Source organism: Teleopsis dalmanni, chromosome 1 (assembly GCF_002237135.1).
Source record: "Teleopsis dalmanni isolate 2A chromosome 1, ASM223713v2, whole genome shotgun sequence".
Taxonomy (NCBI): Eukaryota; Metazoa; Arthropoda; class Insecta; order Diptera; family Diopsidae; genus Teleopsis; species Teleopsis dalmanni.
In genome coordinates, this window is record NC_051846.1 from 171,078,068 (window position 1) to 171,097,321 (window position 19,254).

General features: G+C 29.4%; 1 protein-coding gene across 1 annotated transcript; it reads right to left on the reverse strand.

The window, feature by feature from the left end:
• Positions 1 to 1,216: 1,216 nt before the first annotated feature.
• Positions 1,217 to 4,475, reverse strand: LOC119670127 (acidic phospholipase A2 PA4). The gene is made up of 5 exons (XM_038080263.1): positions 4,314 to 4,475; positions 3,994 to 4,163; positions 3,733 to 3,927; positions 3,576 to 3,663; positions 1,217 to 2,020 (listed from the first exon to the last, which is right to left on the reverse strand). Exons 1-5 carry the CDS (start codon positions 4,472 to 4,474, stop codon positions 1,924 to 1,926), a joined length of 711 nt encoding a protein of 236 aa, XP_037936191.1. The 5' UTR covers position 4,475; the 3' UTR covers positions 1,217 to 1,923.
• Positions 4,476 to 19,254: the final 14,779 nt, after the last annotated feature.

The following is a 19,254-nucleotide window of genomic DNA, read 5'->3' on the forward strand; positions in this document are numbered from 1 at the left end:
CGATTTTTATACAAATGGTAATTGACCAATTGTTAATCGAGAGAAAAGTTCATCATACAATTTTTAATCCTCTAAAAATTGACTACGGCTACCACATTCAATTAAACCATTACCTGTACAAGGTTTACAACGGCATTGATATCATTTAGTTAATTAACACTTACCGGCTTTGCGGGCTTGATCGTGGTATGAGAATGAATGAATGAATGACAAAACTCCGCTAAGAGAGATGTTTGATTCGATAGTTGGAGGTAAAAGTCATAGAGGAAGTCTATATCCTCCCATATTTGCGACAAAAAGATCTGCGTTGGAGTGAGGGACCGCTAACCGTACTTGATGTGGGAGACTGGAGAGACATGCTGCGTTCGGCTGAAACCCGGTAATGGGTTGTTATGGGCAAATAAGTAAATAAGTAAATTAGAATTCAGTCAACTATAATTTGAAATAAACTTACAATAAAAACCCTTTATTCAATTCTATATTTGAATTTTTTTTATTAAAATTGAAATCGACTACATTTCTATATAAATTATTTAAGATTTTAACGATTGAATATAATTTTTTATTAAATATATTTTAATAATATTATTTAATAACAATTCTTTAGAATTACAATATTGTATCGTTTTTCGTTGATGTGTTTTATATAAAATTTATAGGTATGTTTTTCTTTATTTCTTTTTGGCCGGCTTCGGAGTTCATTCTATCAATTTTTAATTATATAAATAAAATCAGTGATTTAGTGTCCTATTTTGTACATTTTATTGACTGTTTTTTTTTTGTATATTGACTGTTCTAAAGACGAGATTGAAGTACGTATTACGAAAGAAACCAACTTTACTACGATGAAATAGACTAATTTGAACTATATTTTGAACTTTTATTTATAGTAAGGTACTTAATATTATTTAATAGAAATTAACTTAATTTAATAAATATAAATAGATACTTCTATATTAAATAAAATTTTAATATTTGTCTAATAGCATGTTTCCACTGTCTCATTTAGGCAGTTTTACTCATTAACGCCGCTAAAGAGGATAATTTATCATTATCAAAGAGCTTTCACATAAATGAGCTCATTATAAATAAATCAACTGATTTGAGGTGAAAAACGTCTGCAACTCTTAAAAATAAATTTCCCACAAGGGAAATTAACAAAGTTTGAAATATTTGTCATATGTTTTATATGTTAAATGTAAACAAACCATTTTATATGAATAAATTAGCTTATGCCAATGAAAACGACCAAATCTTAAGTTCATTACCATTTGTAGTTTTAGCTGCAGTGGAAACATGATAAAAGGCTGACCTGACTAAACACTGGTCAAAAGAGCAGTTTACAGTTTGGGTGGTATCGTTTGCTATTTCGTTTGCTGTTTCGTTTGCAAGTGTCTTCATACTATACCCTTCATATAAGGGTGTGTGAGGAAATACTGTTCGATTTGCTAATATTTCCGAACCATTGTAAAGGAATATCCTTAAATCAGTAGCTCAAAAATATAACTTTATAAAAACATAACACTAAAGACTTAAGACAATTAAAACTATTATTTAATAATTGGACTAGGATTGTCTTCTACTAAAAACCTGAAGAATAAAGTCGAATTCTTGTATTTTCTAATTGAATGAGTAAATATTTTTACACATTTAATCTTTTTTTCTATTATCTACACAGCTTATTATGGAAATATTAGTTTATATGACTAGATATTAAGATAATATGATTAAATATTTAAAAAAGTTATTATCGCTTATTATATGATATAAGTTTTCATAACCTTTTACATCGATTAATGAAAATATATTAGGTTCTACTATATAAATATTATTCTTTAATACTTTAAAGTTTTAATGGATGGAAAAATTGACGATTTTCGTTGTCGTATCGTTGTATGAACATTTAGAAATGAGTTTACGTATTTAAGTTCTTCCCGGTGCACTAGGTACATACTTCTCTGATGGTTGATATTGCCATTGAGCACAGATTTGATCTTGTTCCGTTTGATTATAACCAACTCTGAAAAATAAATGTTAAAAAAATTTAAGTTAAAAAATTATATAGTATTAAATTGATGGATCATGTGGGTTTCAAAAATTATAGATCATAGAGACCCCACAGAAATCATAACTTATTTTAAAAAAAATAAGGTTTGTTTAATGAAGACAATTTAATTCCTTTTTGTTCACTTCATTTACTTGGCGTTAATGGTTTTTATGTATAAATTTTAGATCCTAAAGCCTTAAAAGAATTATTCAAAATAATAAATTTTTTAAAAATCCGGTGCCAAATAGCACGGTTTCCCGAAAAACGGAATCGTATCCTATTAATTATAACACAATGCGGAAAGTTATCTCAAATTCTTAATAAATATATTCATCAGTTAAATAGAGAATGGTCTGAATAGCATATTCTAACATCGTTTTACCTCTCTAAAAAGCTATACTTCGATTGGATGCTAATAACATATAGCCAAGATCTATGTATTAGAGCATAAGAAAAATAAATAAAGACTTTTAGGGCTCAATATTTGGGCTTGATAGGGCTTGATATTTGGGCTTGTATAGATTTCTTTTTCAGAGATGTTCGATATATGGTAATGCCAGTAGCCTAATAGTTAGCAACTCTAACCATTGTCTCGGGTTCAAGCCTTTGATTATGAACTGTAAATATGACAAAAAAAAAAGAATCATGAAATAATTATGAATTTTACATATACATATATAAAAATTACAAAAAAAAACATTTAAATAAAAAAATAATTTGAAAGAAACTATGAAAACAAAATTAAAATTAACAATATTTTTTCAATAATAAACATTTATTTAAAACAACTATAAAAACATTAACTAAAATTAAAATACTGAGTTTCATTGCTAAAATAAAGATATAGCATATATATATTTTAAATATATATATTATATATTAGTATGTATATATATATTATAAATAAAAGAACAAATAAAAGAAAAAATATTTTTTAATTATAATTAAAATTTAATACATTATGGCAGCGAATGATATGTTAATAAAATAATTTTCTAAGCTTAGATTAAAATTAAAATAATTATACACTAAAAACAGTCTTTGTGGCATTTAATAATGCCAATAATTATTTGGCAATGCATTTTGGTGATAGTAATAGTTACTACCACCTCCACCAGCACCAAAACTATTTGGTCTATAATAATAGTTATTGGCAACATTATTTGTTTTCACATCCTCTGGCAACTCTCTGCGCACATTCGAGTGCAAAGTATCCCAGATAACGCGTGGTCTTTGCACAATTTCGCGAAATATATTCACTGCTGCTAAGCCCACAGAGGCTATTTTCACACCCAAACGGCGTGTGAAATTATCTAAATTTTGCTTAATAGATGGCTGGCTTTGTAAGGCTCGACCTCCATATTCATTACGCGTAGATGATTGTGGATTATAAAAAAACTTTTGTGCCAAACCATAAGGATGGGAGAGTATCTTTTGTATAAGATTCCCAGCATTTGGTGGTACATAAAGTTCAGCACCACGAAATTCTATGTCACATTGATTTGCTCTATAAAAGAAATCTTCAAACCTTTGATGTGATGAACAAGGACTACGCTCCTGAAAACAGGTGACCTGCACAACATTATAGAAAATTGCACCCAAAGTGTTAGCCGTTTCTGTAAATCATAAAAATAAAATTAATTAATTAATTATTTATAATATAAACAGTTATATCGAGTACCAACCAGTGTTTAAAGACTGTAAACATTTTCGTAAACGTGCATCGCAATCGCAGTGGGAACGTGTGAAGGTACCTGTATTACAGAGACCACGCTTGCATTCTCCCACATTCAAGACATTTGGACATAAATCATGTTCTCTGCAACAGCGGTCCTCATCGATATGATTGCCTAAGTCATTATAGTCAGCAGCCGCAGTGCCTTTTATGGGATAAAATTAATGTATCAATTGTTCTCTAAATGTTATGGGTATAATATAGTTAGTACCTGGTCCACACCATTTAGTACCGGGATAAATGAAACCTAAACCACCTCTGAATTCATGTCCATATGAACCAGAACTCTTGCAGACATCCTCTAACTCCATTACAGATTCACGAGGTACTTGACGTATGCGTCGCGGATCTGATTGTAAAAGCATTCGTTGTATATCACCTCTAGAAGAATAGAGTTTATAAGTTAGTCCACTAGAGAAAATTCTAACGTTTATTTATTTAATATATAATATTATTGCACAAATATATTTTTTATACAACTGAATATAAATTATGTTAAAAAATTGTATTTGTATAAATGTAAGTCATTACCTATCGGTGTGCATCTTGCAGAATGGATGTCGGGAAGATAACTCCACCATGACTGACATTGTCATATCAGATATTAGTACAGCAGAAGCTTCGCTTAGTTCTATTGGTATCGTTATGAATAGCGCTACAGTCAGCAATAATATAAACATCTTTAGAGACATGTTGCCACTAAAAATTAAATAATTTTACAATGGATCATTATATATTTCTTTAGGAGCAATGAATTTAATTTAAAAATATATCGAAAATTATTTTACTAGTATCAAAATACACAATTTAAAAAAGGTAAGGATTGTAAATAAAAGAAATAGGTATTTGTAATGAGACCATACATCATGCTTTACAACTACTATTTCCGTAGTTGATCGTTGATAATTTACCAGGACGATCAGACGTAATGTTTTGAATTGAAAATGTTGGCCCATTGCCATATATTTTTTTAACCACGGTTTCCCCTTGGTATAGTTTATATCCTGAGATGGGTTTCAACACATAATTATAGATCTGCAACTTGTTCTCGAATGTCAATTTAGTATTTCGATTAGAAACCGAATTAAATTTTGCAGTTTAAAGCTCAGTTTACTATACAGATTATTTCCGAAGTATTTTGTCTGTCCTATCTACAAACGTGTTAAAAAGTTATTTAATCTAAACCGCGACTTTTTTATTTGTAATTTGAGGTTAAAAAGAAATATCTATACTTACAGAACAATATGGGTTTATACACTGATACTAAGACATATTGTTTTGATTATTAATGGACTTCATATCTATCTGTATTAGAGTAGGAACATATACGCAGAGAACAAAAGTACGAATAGAGATAGTTCATTTTTCTAGTGTTTGTTATTATTTTTCTTTTATTTTTTGTCCGTCAAGCCGATCACCATCGAAGTGATTTGTACAACTTCTACTTGTATAGTAAACGAAATAAAACAGCCCCTCTCTTTTTTCGGGATTTCTCCCCGCGGGATCGGGTTCGCATTACTTCGGGAAGTAACCCTGTTAAGTGGGCTATACCTTCCATATGCTTCTTGTAGGAGTACGTTTTCGATGAATTGTGTGATCTTGTTCCAATTTTCTGCTCGTTCTTTAATTTTTTCAATGATCATCTCGACAGTGAGATTGAAGTTGAGATACAGAAAGTGACCAATATATTCTTCAAGCTTCTCCAGTTTTTTCTAGTGTTTACTATAGTAGATTTTCAATCAATTTATTTAAATGATTAATAACATTAATTTAGACCTCACATAATAATAATATTTTAAGTATGTGTATAGTGTAAATTTATGTGTATCATGATAGATCTTAAGGTCGAAATTCTGTCATAAAAAAACTTCCTAGTGTATAAAGTGAAAAGAAAAATTAAAGTACAAAATATTAGAGGATCTCTGTTTCAAATTTTAATTTGATTGAATTATTTAAAATTTAATGAATAAATAAAAAAAATCAATATATACCATAAAATTTATTTAGGATCACCCAATTGTTTTGAATTTTATGAGTTTTCCTAAACTTAGTTTTTTAAACTTTAATAATTTAACATACTTCACTATAATTTTTTCATTATCTATTCAAAGAGGTACTTTTCAATTATGATAATGAACTTAAATTTCAATGTGATTATGTTAAAAGACTTCAAAAGTATTATTTCTTTTATTAAAAAATAATAATAGTCTAACGTGTTGCTCCAGTTTAAACATATGATGCTATGTAAACATTAATACTTAACCTTCACGGGTTATAATCCATCAACACCTCTTTGAAGCCCTTAAAGTCAAGTGACACAATGTCTTTGTTACATTGTTCAGAAGATAAATGAGAAATTAACACTAACAATAATAAAATTATGAAGTGAATAGAAGAAAAATGTACGTGGTTAGTAACTTAAGTTTTATCACTTTTGAAATTAAAGTTAATTAAATAAAATCAATTAAAAATAAAATTAAGTTTTGTATTTTTAATAATTTTTTTTTACTTTTATGCATTACATGAGAATGAATTTTTTAAGTATAAGAAAGTGGGAAGTCCAGAACTCAAAGGCAAGAAATTTCTAAAGCCACCACTGGAAATTACAAAAATGTTGGAGGACTGAAAAAAATATTCGTATATCTCTCTTTGTTTGAGTTCTAGGATGGTCTAAGCGAATTTCCTTATCTATCCGTACTTTTGAAGCCAACTTATTTGATTAATTACGGTCTGTAAAATAGTTTATTGAGTTTAGATTAAATATTGTCAAGCAAAAATCTGACAAATATTAAAAAATACTAAGAAGTACTTAATTCTAGTTCCTTTAAGAATAAGAATAAGAATTAACAGGGTACTAGCTCCCAACGGAGCAGAGCACTGCGACCCGATTGATCTTTTGTGCTACAACTGACCTTAACCGAACAGAAGACATTCTGCTTTCCGAATGAAGGCTAGAATGTCGTCCGTTGAGGACCTCCTAATGTCAGAAGGAGAGAGTAACTCTACCCCCAGTGACCTCCTCCTTGCCCAGATCAAGACTAGGCAGGCACAGAGAATGTGCTGGAAGTCTCGTCTACTTCTAAGCAGAGTCGACACACCATCTCTTCGGACAGACCTATTTTCTTAAGGTGATAACGCAGTCAATGGTGACCCGTTAAATATCCCACCAGCAATCTCAAATCTGATACCTTACCAAAACTATATGGGTGAACCAGCTGTTTAGCCTGACGATTGCCTCGACTATCGCGCCAGTAGCGACATCTCTCGGCTGAGATCCATTTATAAATTAGATACCTACTTGTGGACCGACTTAATCCACAATAAGGTTCCCGTCCACAGATTTGAATGGCAGACCCTGCCCTCGCAGACTCAATACGCTTTTTTCCTGTGTGACCAGGCACCCAGCAAAGCGTTTCTTTGTTTTTGCTTGCCAGCTGCTGCAGCGTTTCATAGCAGTCTAATGAAAGCTTTGAGAAAAACCTCCAGGAGGATAGAGCTTTGATTGCTGCTGTTACTAAAACATTTTTATAAAATTAATGGGTCTACAACTAACATCCTGATTATGATGATTAGATAAAAGGTTAATAAGGTTAATTAAACTAGTGGGTTTATAATTCAGCTAACCGTCAAGCTATGAAGTTGATTTAATTACAAAGAGAAACTGTTTGTCTGTTAGATAGAAATAATATTACTAATTGGTTATTTGATGGGACACCTTAGCCGGCATTTATTTATGTTATATGAAAATGATGTTTTGAAGACAAATACAAATCGAATAGTTATATTAGAAATATATCAGAATAGAAGAATAGTTATATTAGAAAAAAATATTTATACATAAAAGTATAAAAAACGTGAAACTTGAGTATTGAAAGTTTGTACTGCCTTGGTTACTTGTGAAAAAAGAAGATCACTCATCGTTTCTAAATTGACAGGCACGAGTTCTAAGCCTGGTACTTGCAGTCCAACAATTTATACACGGACTATGGTGATTGGTTGCCTGAAACTTAAAGCTTGAGTATTGAAAGTTTGTGCTGCCTTGGTTACTTGTGAAAAAACAAGATCACTCATCGTTTCTAAATGGACAGGCACGAGTTCTAAGCCTGACACTTGCAGTCCAACAAATTATATACGGACTATAAACAAATTAAATAAAAATTTGAATATTTCCTAAGACCACAGATGATGAGTACTTGGAATCAGCGTTGTATGGTCAGCCAAATTTCAATAAATTAAATAAATTTTTGTTGTTGCTTCTTTATTACTGTTCGGAGTCTTCTAGTTTCTGTTTCAAAATCAACGGTAGAGTATATAGATCTTAAAAACGTATTACTCTTTTTTTGTATATACTAGTTTAAACGAATGAAACTACCCTCGCAAGTTTTTTATACCAGAAAATTAATGAAGATAAAAATTCCATTTCAGAATTATCATGTGTAACAAAATTAACGATGTGAAAACTTCATAAAATTCACATGAAAATTTTTTGACCTTTTGAAGTGGCAATTGCAACGAAGCTTGAATGAGTTTAAAGGTTAAAATTGTGCTATATATTAAGCTACACAATAGATACATTTTATAAAAAGATATAACTATTAAATAACTTCATCAAAATTTGCAAAAAGATACAGATACAGTGTTGATTTGCAATTTTTTCGAAATGTGTCATCTTAATGTACTCTTATCATATTTTCAATTTGTCAAAGATAGTTTTCGTGACCAAATACACAATTAATAGATATCTATAATATATTATATTATAATTATAATTAAGATTTATTTAAGAAAATATCAAAAAAAAATTTCATTATTACTTTTTAGTTTTATAATACATTATCTTCCATTGTGAATAGTGAGTATAAGTATGAGAACAATTGTGGGCGGTTAATTATTTAAGTTAACCTTTTGATCTAATAAATGTCCACTTAATGCCACTCGCACTTAATGGAATTTCTTGTAAAATAAATGAAGCTCAGATAAATGTTAAAAAACTCTTCCATTTATTACTCTATAAAAGAATTATGTGTTCCAAGAAAACCTTATAGTAAAAAAAAAACTGAGTTCTGCGTTTCTTTATTATCATTTTTTTTTATTAACTTAATTTAAAAGAAAATATATCAAAATGGAGTGTTTCTACTTAAAAATAATTACAATCGTAAATTTAATCAAAAGAACTTATTTAGGAGGAAAGGGGATTTTTATAATGATTATATTAATAGAACGTTTAAAAAGTATAAAACAAATCGGGCTAAAGTCATACCAACACAAAAATGGTATTCTGCATCCGACAACGTGTGTCTTTGAAAGACAGATGCTTTCAAATAATTATTGATTCTTATTGATTCTACCGAAACCAATCATACTACCGTTTTGAGGACTTAACGCATATCCTATTCGTTTGATAAGCTATAACATTTTGTAAAAAGAAACTTAAAACTTCATAAGTAATTTTCAATTGTTGATCGTACTTGGGGACGCAGAGTTGTCAATATTAAAAACTACGAGCTTTGAAATTTAACTTCATAAGTTAAGTAATTCAATTCTTGAATGCTCTCCTAATATATCATATTACTATATCTCCTCATGGTAATATTAATATGTCAAAATTGAAGACTTTGAGCTAAAGGTAGCAACTCCAATTTTTAATGCAATCATCCTTGCTGTTCAATATGAGCTAAAGAGAAGGATTAATCTTCTTAATGCAGTCTTCCTGGAAAGGGTCATGACATTACGTTTCTGTTCGCAGCTGCTGTTCGTTATTCATGATTACTTTCATATCTAAAATTAAGCTCCATAAGTAGTTCTCAGCTGTAACAACGTAACTTTATAAGTAGTTTTAAACTGCTGATCGGTCTTCATGATGTACACTATATCAGAATTGAAGACATTGAGCTCTGAAGTGTAACTTCATAAGTAGTTTTAAGGTGCTGTTTATTTTCTTTGATGTAAAATATGTTAAAATTGAAAACTTTGAGGTTCGAAATTTAATTTCATACGTAGTTCTCAGCTCTTAATCATTCTCGGTAATGTTCACTATATCAAAATTGAATACTTCGAGCTTTGATGTATAACTTTGTACCTCGTTTTGAGGTTCTGCTCGCCTTCTTGATGCACACTATATCAGAATTGAAGACATTGAGCTTTGAAATTTAACTTTCTGAGCAGTACTTAATTGTTGACCGTTATCCAAAATGTCCAAAATGTCAAAATTAATAGTTTCGTTTCAGCCAAACTGAGTTTTTACGATATTTGTAATTCGCGAAGCTGTGCAAATGTGAGTTTGTATGTTTGTTTTTTATATTTTCCACTTAATATATTAAATTTATTTTTAGGAGCAGTTGTTTTGCTGATTTCATGATGCACGAGTGCCTTTTATGCTTTTCAAGCTCTCAATTTTGTTAAGTCATTAATGCTGACAGGCGATACGAGCGCGTAAAACCGGGTGCAGCCACAGACCAACAATTCAATTTAACCCGCACAGCTGACGAAACTAAATTTTAAAATTCAAATGGAAAAGAAAACAAAACCAATAACAATGAAAGTAAAAACAAAATTGCTACAAAACCAACAAAAACAATAAAAACAAAAGTTGACCTTAACCTTTTGAGTGCAGGCGGGCTTTTGTTATTTGTTTTGCTCGTAATTTGTAAGTTTACGGTCAATTGTTTGGATTTGTGGTTAAAGAATGGTAACGATTTTTAGCTCGGATGGGGCATGTGCTCAGTTATAGTTGTTAAATGGCGAAAAAAACAATAAAAAAATGTAAAAACAATGAAAAATAACGAATGTAGATACAAACAACGACACGCTGGTGCAACATACGATATGTAAAAAGAGGTTGACCTACTAAATGAGCCGCGGAAGCAGCCTCATTAACACTTTACCTGCCAACGTCATTAACTCATTACTTATGAGCACTTGACAGCCAGTCAACCAGCCAGCTAGCCAGCTAGCCAGCTAAACAATAAAGTCTAAAGATTTTGAGGTTTCAATTCTTGAAGTGGTGATACCGACGACCGACGACGTTGCAATCGCCGTGTGTATGGTTATGGCGAAGATATATGACCGTAAATTTATGACTGTGTAGATAACAGTTGTAACTGTTTCGATTTTAATGACGGTGTTTGGTTAAAATGTTCAATGGAATTACACTTTTATTTATGGTATTATGTATCTTTTTTGTTGTACTTTTTACAAGCGATTTTATTGTTGTAATTTGATTTCTTAAAAGTAGTTTTATGCACTCAACAAAAAGTCATTTTTAGGTTTATGGCTTTTTTGACTTGTACGAAATCCAGCACGTTTTCCAAGGTTCTTAGCCGAGAAAATCTGTAAGCAATTAAGCACTGAAGTTGATTTTACCATTGAACGTGAAGCTACGAATTTGGGTTTCGGTGAAAAAAATTTAGCAATTTACTTAAAAAAGAAACTATAAGATTGCAAAATAAAACTATTTCTGTTATGCAAATCAATTTTTATAATAATTATTTATTGATAACATTGAGCAATAGAGAAACCAGTATGTTCTGATTGGGTCAATGGGTGTATGTACTACGTTTTAAAAGTTAATTTAATTCATTTGGCCAACAAATTTTTACTTAAAACTGCGGTAATTTATTAAAATAATATACAAGAATAAGTAGAAACCTACTATGCATATTTAAAACTTTCAGATTTTAAAATCAAGTTACGCAAGAAATAAAATTCTCATGCCCAGAACCGTAATTAGAACCAATCTTATCTATGTGTCTGTCTGAACACCGACTAAAAAATCTGAATACTTAAAAGTAGTGGCACCAAGCAGTTGCGTATATATAAGAACGCTAAATATTATAACAAATCAATGATCTCATAATAAAAAAGATTCAATTGAGTTCAATTCAAATTTAATGAGGAGATAAAAAAAAATTATGTAAGGGCGAAACGTTAACAGATGTATCAAATTCCATCGCATTAGGTAACATAACCCGTTAGTGAAAATATCTATTAATATAATAGAGAACTGCAGCAAGTTTTTATCAGGGTACTGCATTACAGAATAGAAAATAGGATTATCAAATGATGGTTAATTGCAGTATACCACAATTTATAATCAAAAAAAAAGCCATAGTGCAGTGTGCTATTAAGGAAGTATTGATCCACTCCAAATCGTTTGTCAAAAAAACAAAGAATACTTCAAGATTATTGTCCTTTTATAGAGTAATTAGAGACAAAATTGAATGATAATATAATTTACAATTTTGAAATCATAAGAAGAAATCTATGGCAGAAATATAAACAATGAAAGAACTTCTAGAACTTCTGAATGCACTATTGGTCAAAAATAGACTAACAATTTCACTAAGTTACTTAAGGTTGCATCAAATGGATTTCTTACACTAAACAAGAAAATTTAAGACAAGGCAGTCTAAAATAGCACCATCATAAAATTAGCCTGTCAGGCACCAACATAAGCAGCTTTATTAAAAGAAATAATGAACGTCTGAACACATTCTCTCACTTTCTTTCTGAATGGCCTAAACTTAGCAGCAGCACCTGTCCCCATAATAAAAAAAACTCTAATAAGGATATTAAGACAGCATCCTCCCTATCCTGCATGTTGAACTAATAATACAATATTTTATGGTTTTAGATTCTACAAAGAATCCTAAATACATACCAAAAAGCCAGAGGTTCAGTCTTTTTCATTAAATTACTATAGAACGCTACAAGAAATAGACGACGAGAAGTAGAGAAATAGACGAGATATTACAAAAACCTTCCTTTAGAAAATATGTTTTAATTTAATTTATATAAGACATATTAATTTTTAAAAAATTGAATTTTGGGTAAACATACAGCTGTTTAGAGTATTACCAAATATCCATCATCACTGGTATTGAAATTATTTTTTGTATTTAATTATTCGTAAAAAATATCAAGTATCAAAGATTAAACTCGTACCCTGTCAAATTTGAAGCTCAGAGCCGAGTGATCATGAGTCAAATATAATAATTTCTATTAAGTAAAAGTATTCCTACCGTCATAACTGAAGTTAAAATAAATTGATATGAAAATTATATATATTTTTTATTTTCACCAAAAAAGTATATTAACAAAAATTAGAAACTAAATGGAGTTATTTCTGAATTTTAGCAAGTCCATTTATATCCTTCAAAATTTACAAAAAATAACCCATGCTATATTCTAAAAATAGAGAGAAAGTCAGCTTTAATGTTTATTATTTTTATATATGTTTATAAACACTTCTTTTTAATATGCATAGTTTCAAAAATGATTAATAACCTTAAGTGGGTGCAGATATCATCCATATTTATTTCCAATTAAATTCCGTATCTTTTATTGAAAATCGGACATAAAATTTATTTAAATTGAAATCAAACAATAGCAAATATTTGACCCACATCTGATTATTATTTTTAAATCCAAAAAAAAAAAAACAAGTTAAATGAAATATAATTTTGGCATAGCCGGCGGGTAGGTCGAATGCGAAATATTTTTTTTTTTTCTATTAATTTAAATTGATTAATCTTGACGTGTAGCAAGCTGTGAGCATGATAAGCAAAAATTTTAACGACGGCCCGAACGTATGGAACATGGAAAGAGACCGATCAACTTCCGTAGAGCAAAATAGATGCGAATAAGTATAGCAAAAAATATCCTCCGGCGTTTAGAGGTTTACAAATGTTTTCAGTGATTTTTCTTCTTACCTCTACATTATTAATTATTATCTAAATATCGATTATTTAATTTTTATTTTAATATTTATTTTTTTATTTTATTTTTATTATTATTTCGATTTTAATTTCATTATTGCTCACAACTTATTTACGAGATCGTAAAAGTGAGGGCAATGACGTCTCTAAATTTTGTGTTTTGTTTTGATCTGCAGATTTACGGGTGTCTTTAATATGGTTTTTAAATTCAGACACCTTTGGATTAGTTTAGGTCACAATGAAGAGAAACGAAACATATAAAAATTGTAAGATAACCGATCATATTAAGTTTATTTATTCTTTTTTGTTTTTGTATATTTGGTTTATTAAATTAACGATTTTGTTTTTTGCATTCATAATTGACAGAAATGTCGTTTTTAGATTTTAGTTTAAAATTTTTATAAATTGTATTTGTATTTTGTTTAATGTTAAAGGTCAATTAGAGCATTTGTATTTTGACTAAATTAACTATTAAATCTTGTAAACTGTTTTAAATAAGAAAACAGTTAACCGACTTTAACGGCTCATTTAGGGTTTAGTGTGATTTTTCTTCTTTATATTCAAGACTTTATATTCACGAATACATAATTAAATTGTTTTATACAAAATTTAAATTTAATTTAATTATATATAATTATGTTTAATTTTTATTATTTTAGTTTGCATTTGTATCTAACAAAACGAAATGCAATTATCTATAACTTGTTTTATAACTGGAAAAAGTATAGTTCGAGATCAATATTTTTTTATAAGTCGATGTCGTCATATTCATATTAATAATTATTACAAACAGTTTAAAGACATTAAAATCAAATTAACAATCGAAATTCTAATTAAAAAATAGTATTTTCTTTTCTTGCTAAAGAAGTTAATCCTCTTTATGATATAATGTGCCAGTCAAGATTTGAGCGACCTACTCGCTGTATAACGAGAAAAGAAGCGAACTAATACACAATCCATCTAATTAAGAATCAAATGGAACCCGCTATTCATAATTACATTCCTCACTGATACTCTCTATTTTCTATAACAAAATACTAGAAACTGGCCCAGAATATATGAACAAATGTTCTATAAAGTTCTGTTCTGTCTTCTTCAAAGTGCAAGTATCAGAACACAGTTCAAGATGACTTGGGCAAGAATCTCAATAAAATCACACACGATTATCTATGTTACTATACGATATATGGCAAATGTTATTGACTGCAGAAATCCTATACCTATAGATTAATTAAGTTTTTAATTAAATAAAATAATCAAGTGAAATAAATATATCCAATACATAAATATATAAAAAAAATATATTTATTTTTTATAATACAATATAAAATAATATAAATAAATATATATTATAAGTTATATATTAAAATATATTAAAAGTTATAGTAAAATTCTTCCATCGAATAAATGAAACTCTTATTCGATTTATATATGTACAAAAATCAATTCAAAAAATTATTAAATTTTGTTGCAAAAGAGCAAACATCGTTCTTAATCTAAACAAGAGGAGCCTAAAGTCACTCTCTGGGACACTAATAGGACACATCGCCAACAATAAAAACCTACACAAAATAGGTATATCCGACACAAATATTTGCAGATTCTGTTGTGATAAGGAAGAGTCTATGGAATATCTGATCACAAACTGTGATGCACTAGACCACAGAATACACAATTTTAGGTGTTTACCAATTAGAGAATGAAGACGTCAAAAGCTCTCTTCAACGCAGCTGGTTCGTTTTCTCGTGATACTAAATTTTTAAATACCAAGAGGTGCACAATAGATCAAGCTGGTTGTAGTGCATAAAGGCCTTAGCCTTACCCATCTATTGAATAAAGTTAAAGAGAAAACATATCAATTATCATTATTATAGATATATTATTATATCTACATTAAAAACTTTTGTTAAAATTTTTTTATGTATTAATTATATTATTGTTAAAAATGTTATTTAATTAGTCATTTTATTTTTTGTTGTTACTTTTAACTATAATTATCGGACGTGCTTTTGTTAATGATTGAATTCCAAGTGTTGAGGTATTTTAATATTTTTACACTTTATGAAGATAAATTATCTCTTTTTTTGATTTATCTTTTAGTTGTGACTGACATCTGAAGACGTGGAGTTGCACTGGGTTAACCTTCAGTAAGGGCTTCAAGATGTTTTTATTCAAGAAGCATGAAAAATTTATTACATATTTCGAAGAGACAACTATATTTTGACATTGATAAATTTATTCATAATTTTTATTTGTATTAATTCAGATTGTAAACAAATAATTAAATAAGAGATATCAAATAAATTTCTTGTAAAACTTAAACAAAAATATTAGATTTCTAAGACAAATGCTATACTTTATTGAAAATGTAAAAGGGAAAATAATTAAACCAAACTAAATTTATAATTTATTTATGTTACAAAGTTATATTAAGTTATATAAAATTAATATTTTTTTGTATTTATCAACAGCAATAGTTATGTATCAGATCAGCATTTTATTCTTTTGAATACAAGATTTTAATAACAATTTTTATTAATTAATAAATTCTTCTTTAAGATCGGGCATATAAGAGACAACAGATTTGCTTTGAGGTTTGCTAAAGCATTATTCTAGTATAAATATATGTAAGGACTGCACTATATAGTGATAGTGAAATTGCAATAACTGATAAAGAAAGATATTGATGATGTAAGACTTTAACTTTTTTTACTGCAATAATCATAGAACATACAAGACATCACTTTAACAAAACGACAATCTGTATTACGGCATAATCTAGAATGCCATCCCTGTTTGAAAGGCAATCAACTTTTCTGTTTATATCTGCATTACTAACAGATTCTTTTCTTTTCCAGCAGACAAATATTTGAGGACTGCCACATCACTTTCAATTAAAAAAATCAGAATATTTTGACTGCGACTTGTCTACAGTTGTATATAAGTTTCAGTTTTGAAAATCTCCGCTTACATGAAGCCACATTTTTAAAGAATGTGAGACATATTAAGAGACTTATTAAGAAATCATCAAGGAAGAGATTATATGCCTGAATATCAAAAGATCAAACAGAAATTACTCTATTTTTTACAATAGTAGCAATAGCAATTCTCGCGTTATTCAATCATAGTTCCTAATCAAAGTTAATAAACTATTGCAAAACTCGAGTGAGGTCTATGACTAACCACTGCACAATATCATTTATCTGGATTCCAGGGCCCCGAGGAATACACGGATATTAAATTGCAAATGCACTAGCTAAACAAGGATCAGAAACATTCTCAACAAAGAAAAAAATACTGTTATTATTAAAAAGTGCTCAAAAACATAATCAAAATTAATTTCTAATAGCATGAGGACCCAAACGGAAAACTAAAATGGTTTTAGAGAAATCCACTCTAGTGGCTAAGCTACAATCTATATAGAACACAAATCTTATTGTCATACTTACCAATATATACTTATCATAAGATAGTCAACAGCTTAGTACAAGAATCTGTCACGAAGTAAATGAAGTAACAGTCATGTGTGTTAAAGGACAAATCGGTATTGAGCAAAACAAAAAGGCAGATGAGCTTGGAATGCAAGGATCAATCCATAACTTCTGCGGCCCATAGCCTTGAATACCATTGGGCCACAACATGACTGCAGCCTATGTCGAAAGTGGATAATTTCACTTCATCTTAACAGATGGAGAAAAATGAGCACTTGTAGACAAAGAGCTGATGGACTTAACTGTATCCTTAGGATCGCCGGTAATACTAAGCTAACCTAACTTAACCAGAAGCTAAGTGTTTCTGCTTATATAAATATTATAGATATGAGTGTTTTGCGGTTGCGAATAAAAAAGGAAATTAAAAAGATTGAAAAAATAAACAAAATCAATACATTAAATTAAATATTGAAAATCATAAACTTGAACTTGAAATCCGTACACTGTTTGGTATTTGCTATGTAAAACAGCAACTCTTTGCTGCTTAGTCAACCGTTGGATACGTGGATACGTAAATACTTAGATACGCACATACTCGTATGTAAATCCCAAATCCAAAATCCAAAAGGCAAACAAATTCAAAAGTGTATACATAATCGATTCAATTTGCATCGAATCAGAGCAGTTCAGAGGCTGATTCGCGTCAACTGCCCCAAGTAGTTGTTGGGACTTATCTGCTTATCATGGAGTTTCTTCAATGTCAATGCTTTTTCTTCTCTTGTTTCAGGTCTCGGAGATTTATCTCAAGTACATTGACCGATTTGAACATTAAGATTGGCGCTTGCCTACCAGCGTCGCAGTAGTTCTTCACTTTTGTTTTTTTTTTTTTAATTTTATTTTTGATTTTAATTCGAACGTCGCCAGTTGACAGCTCAGCTTAAATCTGTTGAAGATTGGTGCGTAGGTCGTTTATTGACTTTTGTTTTATTTTAGACTTTCTGAAAAAAAAACTTATGTCTTCTTGGTATTTGTTTTTATTTTTGGTTTAATGACATATATTAGCAGAGCATTAAATTTTTTTTTTTATTTTTAAATTTTTAAAGTTCAGATTGGTTTTGCTTTATTTGAATTAATTTAAAAATTAATTAATTGCTACCGATTTATCTGCGATCGAACTTTGTCTTAATTGAGTTATTACCTTCGACATATTTGCAAACATTCACAATCGTGATTTTTGGCACTTACCACAAAATTTAATTACGTGTACTTTAATTTTGGTGTAAATAATTATTGTTATTATAAAAAAGAATGTGTTTATAAGTAGCTTATAAGCATAAATTTAATATATGCTAATTTCAATGAGATTGGATTTTAAAGGTTGAACTCAATTTACCTTGAAGGGTAAAGCAGGATATAAATGGGGGTTTCATACCATAATGCTTTAATCTTAAGTTTATTTCTTGTTCCGAAAAACGAAAAACTTATGAGATGTGTCTGCGAGCTTTAGCTCATAATTAAAGGATCATTTTGATAGCTTTTAATCCTATAATATGTAGTGATGTAATCGACCATAATATACTTTTTAAAAACTTTTAAAAGAAAAAATGTTTTTGTGAGATATTTGGTCCTTTTCGAGTTGGTGACAAATACCGTACCCAAATGATTAACGACCTTTGCGTGGTTAATCACAACATTAATATCTTTCCGCGAAGTCGCATCCAGCGGCTTCACTGACTTGGTAATGTCGTAAGAATGGATAACGATACTCCTGCGGAAAAGATGTTTGTTGGAGGCCGTGTCTTCATTAGAGTGATCACGTTAAAGGACTACTCAGAGCTTTTGATGTAGGAAAGTGAAGATGATGCACATGAAGCAGAGGCACCCTAAAGAGGAGTGCTGCATCAGTAAACTTACTTATTAAATAACTAAGCAAGTAAACCACTTAATATTTTACTGACACAGTGGCATTCGAATGAATTATTTTTTGGACTACGGTATCTATTGTTCACACAGCTTTTTGAAGCTTTTAAACATAAAATATATATATAACTATATATAAAATATATATATAACTATATATAAAGTTTTTAAACAATGTATTATATAAAATAGGTTAATAAACGATCTTTTAAAACAAAATATTGTGTTCCGCAATGACTTCTATTCTAACTACAGTTTTCTAAAATTTGTCGGAGAATTATATAGACATAAAAGTACTAATGCACTGATATAACTTTTAATATAGAAGCATTAAAGCACATTGCATTGAATATATATTATTACAATTGTATACTGCTTAATTTTGAATATTTTAATACAGAGAAA

Bases quoted from the DNA above. Each gene is read 5' to 3' on its own strand.
- LOC119670127 (XM_038080263.1), bottom strand. From the start codon at position 4,474: ATGTCTCTAAAGATGTTTATATTATTGCTGACTGTAGCGCTATTCATA. The intron at 4,164-4,313 runs GTAATGACTTAC...CTATTCTTCTAG, and splicing joins TGCAAGATGCACACCGATAG to AGGTGATATACAACGAATGC. The intron at 3,664-3,732 runs GTTGGTACTCGA...TATGATTTACAG, and splicing joins TTTACAGTCTTTAAACACTG to AAACGGCTAACACTTTGGGT.